Source organism: Coptis chinensis, chromosome 6 (genome assembly GCF_015680905.1).
Source record: "Coptis chinensis isolate HL-2020 chromosome 6, ASM1568090v1, whole genome shotgun sequence".
Classification (NCBI taxonomy): Eukaryota; Viridiplantae; Streptophyta; class Magnoliopsida; order Ranunculales; family Ranunculaceae; genus Coptis; species Coptis chinensis.
The window spans coordinates 98,182,708-98,196,430 of NC_141461.1; the positions used below are offsets into that span (position 1 = coordinate 98,182,708).

The 13,723-nt window shown below is 37.3% G+C and overlaps 1 protein-coding gene and 1 pseudogene across 9 annotated transcripts in view; both read left to right on the forward strand.

Moving 5' to 3' along the window:
- The window catches only part of LOC147495970 (disease resistance protein At4g27190-like), a 56,644-nt gene that overhangs the window by 19,245 nt on the left and 23,676 nt on the right, over positions 1-13,723 (forward strand). For 4 of the 8 annotated variants that reach the window (XM_086564746.1, XM_086564747.1, XM_086564749.1 and 1 more), the window contains exons 1-2: positions 10,206-10,446; positions 10,563-13,691. In XM_086564746.1, the coding sequence (XP_086420872.1) occupies positions 10,565-13,594 (3,030 nt within the window). In that variant the 5' untranslated portion in view covers positions 10,206-10,446; positions 10,563-10,564 and the 3' untranslated portion in view covers positions 13,595-13,691. The other 4 variants (XM_086564743.1, XM_086564744.1, XM_086564742.1 and 1 more) reach the window with 4 other exon arrangements.
- LOC147495973 (ubiquitin C-terminal hydrolase 12-like) lies at positions 213-4,879 on the forward strand (annotated as a pseudogene). The gene is made up of 13 exons (XR_015199578.1): positions 213-344; positions 508-631; positions 725-894; positions 1,445-1,700; positions 1,810-2,028; positions 2,113-2,222; positions 2,332-2,447; positions 2,879-2,977; positions 3,339-3,448; positions 4,019-4,093; positions 4,422-4,500; positions 4,614-4,757; positions 4,850-4,879. The product of XR_015199578.1 is annotated as a ubiquitin C-terminal hydrolase 12-like (transcript).

Below are 13,723 nucleotides of genomic sequence, written 5' to 3' on the forward strand. Positions count from 1 at the left end.
AAGTAGCTGTCTAACTTTTCGGTACCCTTCCCATTAAAAACTTTGGTGTAAAAATGGGAATACGGGAACTAATTGGAAAATCTGGTATCCACTTTATATATAAGATAAGATAAGATAAGATTATACTTCTCTAAATCTTTAAATTATAAAAGTCAACCACTAACCCAATATGTGAAAGTCAACAGAAGACTTTTTTTTAAAAACTTTCCCAAGAAGAAGCTTGGGTGTAACCTGTTTTTTCAGTGTGTATATATTTACGTGATATATTTTATATACAACTCAAGTTCCATTAACACTTGTTCATTCACTAGCTAGAGTTTTAGCTACTCTTCAACCTATGGAAGGTAACCATTACTTTTTCTTTTTCGACGTAGATAGTAATGTGAAATGTGAGTAGCATTGAATCTCTTGTTATATGTGAATGTTTTAGTGTCTGTCTGTTTGTGTGTGCAAGTGTGTATAGTTTGTAGAAAAACAGAAGCATTATTTGTTGGTTTTTATTAATAGCTCGAGCAAAGCGTCCAGCATGGAGATATCCAACGAAGACATTTACTTGGACTATAAAAAACTTCTCAAAGGTGTACACCAGGAAGCATTATTCCGATGTGTTTGAAACTTCCGGTTGTAAATGGTATATTGATTACTCTCACTTTATTGATTTTTTTTAAAATGAAACTGCAAAAAATGTGTTGTACTCACTTATTTTTATCATTTGCGTGGGTAGGCAGGTGCTGATTTATCCTAAGGGGTGCAATGGAGTGTGCAATGGAGATCATTTGTCAGTGTACCTAGTTGTTGCAAGTCCAGAGTACTTGCCTCATATTTGGAGTAGATATGCTGAGTTCAGTCTTTCAGTCGTTAATCAAATGTACCAACAATCCACTCTGCGAAAAGGTTTGAACTCTATTAGTTCTACAATTCTTTGTCAGAGAAAACTCTGTGTTAAATATATATATTTTGTACTTCTTTTGTCATTAGTTAGAGAATTAGCGGGATTACACTAATAACAGTGATGTTTATCCAATGGTGCTTCTGCTTTTAATGCTGTTTACACAATCTCAAAGAGTTTGGGAAGTTTGGAGATTATTGTTTGTGTCAAATTGATAACAGATCACATTCTATACCAGAAGGTACTCTGTTAAATGGATTTCATTGGTTTTTGGGAAACAGATAATTCTATGCATCTTACTATAGTTTTCGGAAACAGAGGTAAAAGTAGTCCGAAATTTCATTGATGAAGCCCGTGATGTGGATGTAAATGAATTTGAGACACCAATAAAGAAAATATATGGCAACTGAGAGGAACTATAACAACCCATCCCTAACATTAGACCATTCTTAGTAGAGTGGGGCTGACCATGATGTTACGTAAATAGTCTAAGCTTATATATGCATGTATATGGTTAATTATACTTAGTAAATGGAGTCCTTAGTCTTCTTGCAGATGCGCAACATAAGTTTAATAGACGAGAGAGTAATTGGGGATTCACATCATTCATTCCTCTCTGTAAACTTCATGACCCTAAAGAAGGGTTTCTCGTGAATGGTACATTAATTATCGAGGCAGAGGTTGCCGATGGTATGGTTGTGGACTACGATTCGAAGATGAAAACAGGTTATGTTGGACTAAAGAACCAAGGAGCAACCTCTTACATAAACTCTTTACTTCAGACTCTGATCATATACCTTACTTCAGGAAGGTTGGTGCCGGTACCTTTTTTTATTGCGCCTCTCTTCCTCTCCTTTTTTAGTTTTTCCTATTTGTTTCAAGAAATTTTGTTGCTAATGTTCTTATTAACTTGAGTACAGGCTGTTTACCGTATGCCAATGAAAGAGAAAGATATGCAATCAAGAAGCATTATTCTAGCTTTGCAGAACTTGTTCTTTAAGCTCCAGTACAGCGATGAGAGTGTTGCAACTAAAGAGCTGATCCAATCTTTTGGACGTGAAATATATGATTCTTCCATGCAGCACGACGTGCAAGAACTCAATAGGGTTCTTTGTGAAAAGATTGAAGACAAAATGAAGGTACTTCTTTGACGTGTGTGTGTGCTTTGTCCTTTGGGCGGGGTTGTGAAGATTTTTTATTCTTGCATTCCTTTATTGATGCAGGGAACTATTGTAGAGGGTACCATACAACAATTGTTTGAGGGGGCATCACATGACTTCTATCGAATGCTTTAACGTGAATAACAAATCGCAGAGGAAGGAGTCATTTTATGGTATATATTTATGCTAAAGATGATCTTTTCTGAGTTAAGAATGCATGGTATTTTCTAGTTGTTACATAATTCTGAAATATATCCATATATATTTGTGTGTGTGTGACAGACCTTCAGCTAGATGTTAAAGATTGTCAGGATGTGTATGCTTCTTTCGACAAGTATATCAAAGTTGAATGTCTTGAAGGTGATAATAAGTATCGTACTGGAAGAAATGGTCTACAGGTTCGCTGCCACATGAAATTATAATACTCTTGGAATTTACTTATTATGTGAAGTATGGATATGTTGGCTGCTATCTTACCCTCTACATGGAGCATATATATGCTGTGCCGTGTACATCATGTATCAAGACGATTAACTGAATACGCCGTGTCCCAGCTGTATCCTGTGACGTCGCACCACTTCAAAGTTAACCAAATTCTAGAATAGCTTTGATTGGTCCCAATAATTATCTTGAGTGATTATTAGGGTGTTAAAGTTTATGCGAAGCAAATGCGACCTTTTGCTATTCTGTACTTTCAGGGGGATTACAGGATACTGATAAGCACCTCTTGATACTTCACTTCTACTTAACCACTTAAAGTCATAGCCAACACAATTTTCTTTTCCAGAGTAATGGGACGTTGCAATGATATGTTATATGGTCATTTCAGGATGCTATGAAGGGTATCCTTTTCCTTGATTTCCCACCTGTCCTTCAACTTCAGCTAAAACGATTTGAATATGATTATGCTCAGAATACTGTGGTAAAGGTCAGTATTTGATTCATCAAATTGATGGCTGTTGTTAATTGATACCGAACTTTGACAAGTTGATCTTTTGCCTTCCGGCGTGCATGTGCTTATATATATGCATGCATATTTTAGTTCATAGAATGAGTTTGCAGCCTCAATTTGCATTCCAGTGTTTTTCTTAATTTTATCACGATATGAAGTCATAACTCCTGTGTGTAATTCCATATCACAAACTCCTGTGCGTGGTTCCATATCACAGACAAACTGTATTGCTTTGTGTATTGAGCGCGAAACTAAATATCCAAGATTGCTATGTGTGCAAATGCATTCGATCTGAAATGATGATGATTGAGTTCTCGGACCGGTTTTCATGTTGCAGATAAATGATTGATATGAGTTCCCTTTAGAACTTGACCTTGACAAAGAGAACGGCAAGTATTTATCGCCAGATTGTGATAGGAGAGTCCGCAATTTTTATACGCTGCACAGGTAACGTTACATATGTGATCGTTTACTAAATTGTCTGTGCTCGTTGTCATCATTTCCTTAACTATTATGTTTATTATAAGTTATGTCATCTCTTCGAGCAACATCACTAATAAATCATCACAACAGCAATAGTTTGTACATGAAGGGCAAAACAATAATAAAGCACTTGGCATAAAATATATTGGTGGGATGCCCAGTGTAGGTGTTTGACGTCCATGTCATATGGCTACCACATGAGCAGTAGGATGCTGCATCATTATCCCTGGATCAGGAAGAGCTCGTCCTTGTGATAGATCCACGAAACGAGTGTGGTACTGTCTTGGTGCTTCTTACATGATATTCAATTTTACAGATAAAAAACTATCGTTATATTAGCTTTACATATTAGAGGCTTTGAATGTGAAACGGTGAAGCTTAGAATGTACTTATTCCTTTAAGATGGCTTTCGTAATATTAAATGATACAGATATGCGGTGATTCTCCTGTTGGGACTCGAACTATATCTTAATATCGCTTCCGTGTAGAGTGCACAATTTTTCTTTATGCATTTTCTTCTTCTTGTTGGTGCAGTGTTTTGGTTCACAACGGAGGGGAGCATGGTGGACGCTATTATGCTTTTATCAGGCCAAATCTCTCTCACCAGTGGTATGTAGCATATTTCTGATACTTTATTCAATCATCTTTGCAGATTCTTTCCAGCTTTGAGGTGATGTACAACTACTTATATGAAATAGGCAGCGGCTTAGAATGTTCATGTTTTTGGTATAATAAGTAATATTATTCTCATTTTGCTTCTCTGTGTTGTGTATTTATGTTCATGTTTAAATAAATTTTTCCTTCACTTTTAAATGTTGTTGCATTTTATTTTGATCTTATAGATTTCTTGTCTTTTTATGCAATCACATACCAGTGCATGTGTACAGTTTCTTTTTTGTATTTTCACGATCTCTTAAGTGAGAATTCACTGCTATAGGTTAAAATTTGATGATGAATTGGTAACAAAAGAAGATATTATAAGAGCATTAGAGGAACAATATGGTGGGGAGGAGGAGGTATTTCTAATAAATTCGATATTTTTTAATTGGTTTCTACTGTTAATGCTTGTGGTCATCGATTACTTTTTGTATTCTTCCCTAGATAAATACGTTCTTTTTATGTCCAACAGCTACCTCAGACGAATGGGTTCAACAGCACTCCATTTAAACTTACAAAATATTCGAATGCTTACATGCTTGTCTATATACGCAAAAGTGACATAGAAAAAGTAATCTGTAATGCAGATGTACAAGACATTGTTAAACCCGTGCGGGTAAGATTCATATTGCATACCATTGACTGAAATCTCAAATTTATATTTTCTTTTAGAAGGCTGAACTGAGCACATGCATTGCCATCTTACAGTTAAGGTTGAAGAAAGAACTAAGAGAATGAACACAAGAAAAAGGAGGCTCAGATGCATACTATTATAAAGGTTTAGATTTGCCTTGGTTTCAGGAGTAATTGTAGTTTGTAGAAAAAGAATTGTGTATATGAAATGAATTACTTGTTATATTTTGACAATTTACTAGGTGATACTTTATTGTTGCACGGAATGAGGACTTTGTCGAACAGGTTGGAAGAGATATTTATTTTGATCTCGTGGATCATGATAAAGTCCATTGTTTCCATATGCGAACCAGACACCTTTCAGTAATTTCAAAGTACTCGCCTGTTTTCGAGAGTTTGACATTTTTAATCTATAGTGCTTAACTATTTCACAGTTTGTAGTAAGTTTTTTTTATTTTGTTTTTATTTTTATTTTTTAGAGATGCAATCTAGGGAGGACTTTACTGCAAGTAGAAGTTTTGATTCTAAAAAGAAGTTGAAGTTTTCCTTGCTTTTCAGGCCACTAAAGACTAAAAATAAACTTGTAGCCAGGCATTCGCCAAATTGTTGGTTGGTTTATTAAACTGTGTGTTTGTGAGAAGGAAGAGTTTCTCCTTTTGTGAGTGTAGATTATTAACCGTGTGATTACCAGTTACATAGAAGACCTTGTCATCCCCTTCTTCAAGATTGTGAGTATCAAGTCTGATCGTTGCTCACAACAATTATAGTGCAGTGTTGATAAAACCATACATTTCCCTAGTTAAAACGTACATTTTCTACCAGTTTAGTTTTTCAATGGCCAATTGCCACATTCAACCACTCTTACAGCGTGCAACTTTGAGTCCATAACCTTCTTAAGAACCTGATATGCATGTGCATGTCCCCACAAGGGTAATTAAACTGGGACTAAATCAACTTACTGTTAGAGATATGTGGAGTGCAGGGGAATCACTGTGTCCAGCAATAGTACACATGAAGAACAGTAGAGTTTTTGTAACATAGAGTAGTTTGGTGGGTATTCACGAAGCATCCACCAGACTAGGTACACTGGGAAGCTCTTTTTTTTTTTTTTTTTTTTGGAACAACACAAGTTAGAGAGGGGGAACCGATACACTTAGGATGATGTTCCGTTCACTCCATATAATCACTGATTTTTCTTTTGTGGATCTATTTCTTTTAGGTTTTAATTAGAGATTTACTTGTAATAACAATATATTGAAACAAAAGAAAAAGAATAATAATATTAGACTGAGTAACTAATTTTCTAGTGGTTTGTAGGGAAACGTGGCAAAGGAATTTGGTATACCAGTAAAGTTTCAGAGGTTTTGGCTGTGGACAAAACGCCAAAATCTTACATATCGTCCACATCGGCAGTTGACGCCTGAGGAAGAGACACAATCTGTAACTTCCCTTCATTTTAATGCTTAGATTCAGATATGGTAAGACTTTTATAGCTCAAGTATTGTATCAACTCGTCAGAAAATAGCTCCACTCCCAACAATCAGGGCCCTACGAGAGGACCTGCATCTCCTCTAGAGAGTAGTAGCAGCAGGTGGTCGTACAAGCCAGCCCAAGTTGGGTACAATGGATGGGATGTGCCTAGTAACAGTGAAACTCAGCAGAGCATACCTTCAACATGTGTGATATGTTTGGATGCTACAATAGAGGGGGCTTGCATCCCTTGTGGTCATTTGTCTGGTTGCATGTCATGCTTGAATGAGATCCAAGGTAAAAAGTGGGGGTTCCCAGTTTGCCGTGCCAAGATAAAGCAGGTTGTAAAGATCTATGCTGTTTGAGTGTCAGTGAAAGGTGCTCTATTGCTTTTATGGCCTTGTGTAATTGTTTGTCATGTCCTCAAAATACATTCGTGATTGTTAACATTTTCCCAGATGAAGTTTAAAAGACTACTGCTACGGTATTTATCTTCTTTCTACGATAGTATTGCCACTTGCAAAGTTCTATTGGACGATGTTTTGCCGGAAATGGCTTCGTTTCACAGAAATTGGTTCTAGTTGTTTGTTGCTCCTTCAAACAAGTGCTCGACTCATATACTTCAGTAATGTATTTCCACACGAAAACTGTAGAAAGAAGATAATTAGATACTACCTAAATGGACCCATATCCAAATATCCACGGCATGCATGTTTGCATGTACCCACACGACACTGTTGTCTCATAAACTCTATAAATTGCGCAGTTGTTTAAAGTTGTAGTGTTCTATGGAAGGTAGCCTCAATAATTCAATTTACAAAATTGATCAATTTAACGAGTTTATTTAGACATTTTCTGTCAATTTATTGATTTTGTTTTGACAGATCAATTATCAGAAACTTCGTCGAAATTCACATGGATTATAAAAAGCTTCTCTACTTTGAACACTGTTAAGCATTTCTCCGATGTTTTATGTTTTTACAGCTGGTGGTTATAAATGGTATCATGCTACTAAATTCTCTAAATTTCTTCTTTTGATATTTGTTGCAGTTAATATCCTCTTATTAATATTTGTTTGTTGTTGAGTACCTTTGGTATAAACTATCACTGATTATTGATCGTTGTTTTTGGGTAGGCGGCTGCTGATTTTCCCCAAGGGGAACAACGTAAAATTTTTGTCAGTGTACCTAGATGGTGCAGATTCAGCTAATCTACCTTATGGTTGGAGTAGATTTGCAGAGTTCGATTTGTCAGTGGTTAATCAAATGAATGGTCGAGACACTGCGAAAATGTTTGTTATGAGTTCGCCATTATCTTTTTCTCAGATTGAAAAGTCTGTATATGTGTGTATAAGTTCCACTAGTATACTAGTTGTTTGTTATGATTTTTCGAAGAATGTAAATAACTACAAGGGTTTGCACCCCAAACATTTTTTCATAACTTTTGCACCCCGAAAAGTCGAAAACTTAGCTGGTTCCATCCAAGAGTTGTAGATATGATTGTAAAACTCAAGAAGTAGATGATGACTCCAGCCCAGCACATGCCGGAGCGAGATATTGGAGGTCTTTTAAATTGGTATTACACAAGATCTAGTCAGACACCTAAAATACATGATAACCAAAGCGGACCAACGACTATTAGGACATCTAGTTACAGTTGCCAGGTCGAGCAAGGGACCATGGCGTGTCCTGTGGCGCTTGAGTATACTAACAATGAGGTACGCAGACTTTTTAAGTGGAAGCATAACTTTTCTACTGAAAAGGTCTCCCAATCTAATGCCCTTGTTTGGTTTAGATTTCCAGGATTGAGTTTGGAGTTTTGGGAGGTCCGCACACTCATGGCGAGATATTCATCTTGACGTAACCACTGCCTCAAGAGATATTGTGTACTATGCAATTCAAGCGTGTTGTGCGACATATCATCAACTTAGCCAAGTTAGTCCCAGATTAGATTTGGGTGAAGGCTGAAGGCCATGACTGCATATTCTGGCAAGATATAAAGCTAGGTAAATTGCCGAAGTTCTGTAATCACTGCAAGAGTGTGGGGCACATTGACTGATTGTCGGTTTCTCAAGGAAGACCTTCAGAAATCCAAGGAAAAGCTAGTTTACGGTCACTGACAAAATGGAGACCAGCCTAGAAGGGATGACGAAAGAAGAGGAGAATCCTTCCAAGAGCAAAGAAGTGGTTGTGGACACTACTCCCTTAGGGATGAACAACGTTACTGTAGTGGTGGACTACCCTAGAATGGTGGATAACACAACGGTAGTGGTGATAGACAATGTGGACTCAGTAGAAGTACAAGCAGAGGTTGTGAATGTTTCTCTTAGAGATAGATTACGACTGACAAGAAGGGGCTACTTCAGGTGAGATTCCACCACTGATTCACAAACCAATCACTGTCGACAAGTAGGTGGCATGCTACTTTAACCTTGAACTTGAACTTAAGTTGGGCAAAATAATGCTGTTTCCTTACAAGCCATAGGTTAATTCTGTTTTCTGCTGCTTTAATAGTAAGGCATGTGTCCTTCTTGACATATCATATCAAATTTGACCTATAAGATTTGGAATCAACATGAGATACATATATGCTATGTTTTATTTGTTTGTCCGGCACTTTTATTATCCTTTATGTCATTGTGTTTGATATGCTCTTTTGCTTCTTTAAATCTGCAAATACTGGTGCATATAGGAGGACAGACTGGAGAATTTGGCACCTCAGCAACAAAATTTTGTATGGGAACTAAGCCAAGCTTTTGCAACTATTTCTATTGTTTCACTAGGAATATGGGTGACATATTTTCTTTCTTTATAAGTTTCAACAGTTGTCAGCAATCTGTGTATATATATGACTATCACATTCATAACTTGTAAATAGACGTGCCTCAAAACTTATTGTCGTTGAGATGATATGCCAAAAATAAACTCAACGATTAGTTATACATCTCTTTCTCATATTCTTGTGAGACCACAAACGGTTGTTCATCAACTATGTTTCTCAAACTCTTCATTACACCTTGTTCTTTATGCTAATTGTTAAATCATTTTGTTGATGAAAGGATTAAAAACCACTGATACGTTAGCAAAAAGTTTCAAAAAGTGGAGCATGTATGTTAATAACATGCAAATTATATACACAAAATTCAGTGTTCAATATAAGCCTAGGGATCTAGACGCTTTTGAAAGGTGCCTGCGCCCTTACAGAGAGCCTAGTAGTAGAAGATTATCAATCCTTTTCTGTGGTGATAAACTCGGTATTAGAACAAGGGTGCGAGTGATGTTGCCTTTTCAATTTGTTCTCTCTTATACGGTTATACCTATGCGCTTGATACCTAATGGCTAACAGAACAACAGAGGCACAAAAAACTCGATTTTCTGGGCAAAGTTGTGAGGCAAAAGGAATCAAAGAGTGTATAAAGAACACTAGGGTCCAGACTTTGTACAATATTTACACCATTCATAAAGAATTCACACTGATCATTGTAATGAAATTTGCATTTTTTATGTGGGCAAAAACAGAAAATCGGATGATCAAAAATTCAAATGAAGTTACGTAGGAAGCAAGTCAACAACAGTCCAGGAAGCATCTTACGATCTTAGCAAAGTACCAAGCATAACATTCAAATGATGACCCACCACCATGCACAAAGGAAGAAGACATGAAGGAAAGAGAAGAGACCTAGTAATAATACACTGTAAAATATGATATTTGTGGCTCCCACATTCTCTCTTTCTTATCACCATTGTCATATACAAACAGCGGAGAGAGTTTTCCATAACTTCTTTGTGGTGGTCTGCTTAGCTTGGTCGATCTTGGACTAGTACTGAGTTTAACATCACTCGATCAATTATATTATATATAAGGTCAGTTTATTACAAATTTTCTTCTTCCTGGTTAGTTGCTATTATACACTTGATTATTACTCTTGTTTTTTAATCGTCATTCATTGTTAAAGGTTAACAACATAACCATGTTCTGCAAACTTAAACTCTTGATCCATCACTTATTTGAAATCTGAGCTAACCAATTCTACTGATAAAGTCCAATGATGACTATCTCTTAAAACTGATTTGTATTTTTAGCTGCTAATTCTCCACCTTTACATGATTTTAAATGTGCAGATATCCAGTTCGTACTTGAACGTTTTCCTTTGGTTCTTGTTATTAGAGGTTCAGAGAATAACCAACTGCCCAAACAAACAAGTGAGATTATACATATTCTCTATTTACTTAATGTTATGTATTTTACATATATCCTACTGGAATAGCTCTATCATGTCTCATCACTTTAATTAACAACCAATGTGTTGTAATGATAGGTATGGAAGTTGTTGGAGCAGCTGTTGGAAGTGTACTGACTTGTGCGCTTAATCAGTTGGGTGTCAAAAGTCTGAGTGAAGAAATTCAGACATTGAGAAACAAAAAAGGAGATCTGATTGCCAGAGTAAAGGAGGTGGAAGAAACATTGCGAATTGCAGAGGTAGAACAAGGAAAGAAGCGCACAAGTGAAGCACAGAATTGGTTGACTAATGCCAACAATGTTATAAATAAGGCGGATGATGTGGACAAGGAAGCCAACGTGGGAAGGAGATGCCTAAGTGGAGTTTTACTTAATTGTTGTTCGCCTAGTTGTTGTTCACGACTGAAATTGCTAAAACAAATTTTGGAGTTCACTGAAGAGATGGTTGGTCTATTAGATGAGGCTAGTCGATTCTCAGAAGAGTCTTTGACGTTTTTGGGAATGGAGATGCCGACTACAAGACTGATTGGTAGTACTGTTGATAAGAACTTCAAGATGGTTTGGGAATATATAGTAGGTGATGAGTTTGAGAAAATTGGTGTCTACGGCATGGGTGGTGTGGGAAAAACCACCATTATGAAGACAATTAGTAAGCAGCTCGTGCAAGAACGTAGACGTTTTGAAAATGTTTTGTGGGTTACTGTATCCAGAGATGTTGATGCTCAAAAACTTCAACAGCAGATTGCGAACGTAGTCGATTTGGATCTTTCTGCTAGACAAGATGAAGCTAGTAAATCGCCATCACTATTCAGTGCATTGCAAAGAAAGGGAAAATTTGTACTTTTCTTGGATGACATATGGGAGACATTTGATCTACATGAGCTAGGAGTTCCCGAACCTTCAAAAGACAATGGGTGCAAGATAGTATTAACTACTAGATCATTGGAAGTGTGCAGAGGGATGTTGTGCCATAAAGATGTCAAAGTTGAACCGCTTTCTAAGGACGAAGCATGGGAACTGTTATTGGTAAATGTCGGTGAAGAGCTTGTTCCCGACGTGGAAGAGATTGCAAAAGAAGTTGTTGCGGAGTGTTGTGGTTTGCCGCTTGCAATCATCACAATTGGGCGAGCTATGAGAAGCAAAGATGTTGGTGATGTTGATGAGTGGCGAGTTGCATTATCAGATTTGCGAGAATCTACAAGTTTGAACATGGCCATGGAGGAGAAAGTCATTCAGCGTCTAAAATTCAGTTACGATCAATTGAGGGAAAACCACCAGAAGTGTTTCTTATATTGTGCATTGTATCCTGAAGATTATAAAATCGACACTAGTGAGTTGATTGAGTATTGGGTTATGGAAGGGTTAGTCAAGGGATCGAGCAAAGAAGATGGAATGCGTCGTGGCCGTGTTATACTGAATAAACTAAAGGGTTGTTGCATGCTAGAAGAAGTTTCTTTAGAAGGTCGTCTTCATTTTGAAGTTGATAGGGACCTTGTTAAAATGCATGATTTGATTAGGGATATGGCTCTTTACATCACGAAATCAAAACCTAAATTCATGGTCAGAATTGGGCTTTCATCAACAGAAATACCGCATGAAGATGATTGGTCGGAAGATCTTGAGAGGGTTTCGTTTATGGGAAGTGAAATAGAAAATATTCCAATTATTCCGAAATGCCCAAAGCTCTTGACGTTGATCTTTGCTCAGAAGTATTCATCTGGACTGAAACACGTTGCACCTGGTTTTTTTAGGCACATGAATAGTCTGACGGTTCTCAATTTATCTGGGACTCTTATTGAGTCATTACCAGATTCACTTTCTGATTTGGTGAATCTTCGTGGTTTACTCTTAATTCAATGTCGGAAATTAGTTAGAGTGCCTTCTCTATCCAAGCTTGAGTCACTGAGAGTGTTGAAGCTCACATATTCGGCCATAGAAGAACTACCTCATGGGATGGAAATGTTGGTCAACCTCAGATACCTTGATCTCGGTTGCAATCGTAAATTGAAAGAAATGATCCCTTCAGGATTGATATCCAAGTTTTCCTTACTTGAAGAGTTACAATTGTTTGGAATAAAACCGAAATATGTGTATGCGCGAGAAAGAGTGGGAGATTTCGTGCAGGAATACTCAAGCTTGACACACTTGGAGAATCTTAGAATCGAATTTCACGAGCTGTCGGACTTTATTTCCTATGGTGAATTTACAAATTTTGAAAAGTTAAAAAAGTATTATATTGATATGGAAAGAAAAGTATTTTATTTGGAAAGTCAGGACGAGAGAAGTGTATGTTTGTCCAACAAAAAGGGTATTCCTTGCAATGCCCTCCGACTTCCGAAAAGCATTCAATCTCTTCAAGTTAGAGATTTCGCAAGATTATCAGAGTTGCCCTTCCTACAACGGGTCGAGAACATGGGTATCGCACACGGAGCTTTTCATTGTTTGAAGAGGTTAGAGATCATGCGTTGTCCTAATATCAAAGTTTTATTCTCGTCTAGGTTGCTTCAACAGCTTCTTAACCTTGAAGAGATCAGAGTTGTGAATTGTGAGCAATTGGAGGAGCTAGTGGTAGCGGATGGAGATGAGAGTGGTGCCATTCCAGTACTCCCGAGGTTACATAATTTGGAATTAAAAAGTTTACCAAAACTGAAGAGCAATTGCAGTCAGCTATTCATGTACAGCAACTCTTGGCAGTCTGTTAGAATTGAGACTGTCAAACTGGACCGCCTGTTTTCAACTAGGTTATTACAACACTTTCAATACTTGGAAGAGATCAAGGTGTGGCATTGTGCGGAATTGGAGGAACTAATTGTAGAAGAAGAAGCATGTGAAATTTATTATACTGTCGCACTCCCAAGGTTGAAGGAATTGAAATTCCTCCGTCTACCGAAACTGAAGAGCATTTGGAAGGGCGTGATGGTTTGTGACTCTCTTCAAACAATTTATGTACGCAATTGTCCTGAATTGAAAAGGCTCCCCCTGTTCAACCGAGAACATCAGTCAGCCCCACCTTCTCTCAAAGAAATCCGAGGAACCAAAAAGTGGTGGGATTCACTCGAGTGGGATTACCCACGCCCTGAACATCTTTTCGTATTGAAACGTGGGGATTGAAATGATCTTTTCTCGAAAATCTTCGTTTTTGGCTTCAATCGGTTTTCCTTTCGCTTCGATAATCGGCTTCTGCAGACTGAAAACTCCTTCGATCAAGGTATGTGTCATGTTCATCCGTAGTTTCAAGCT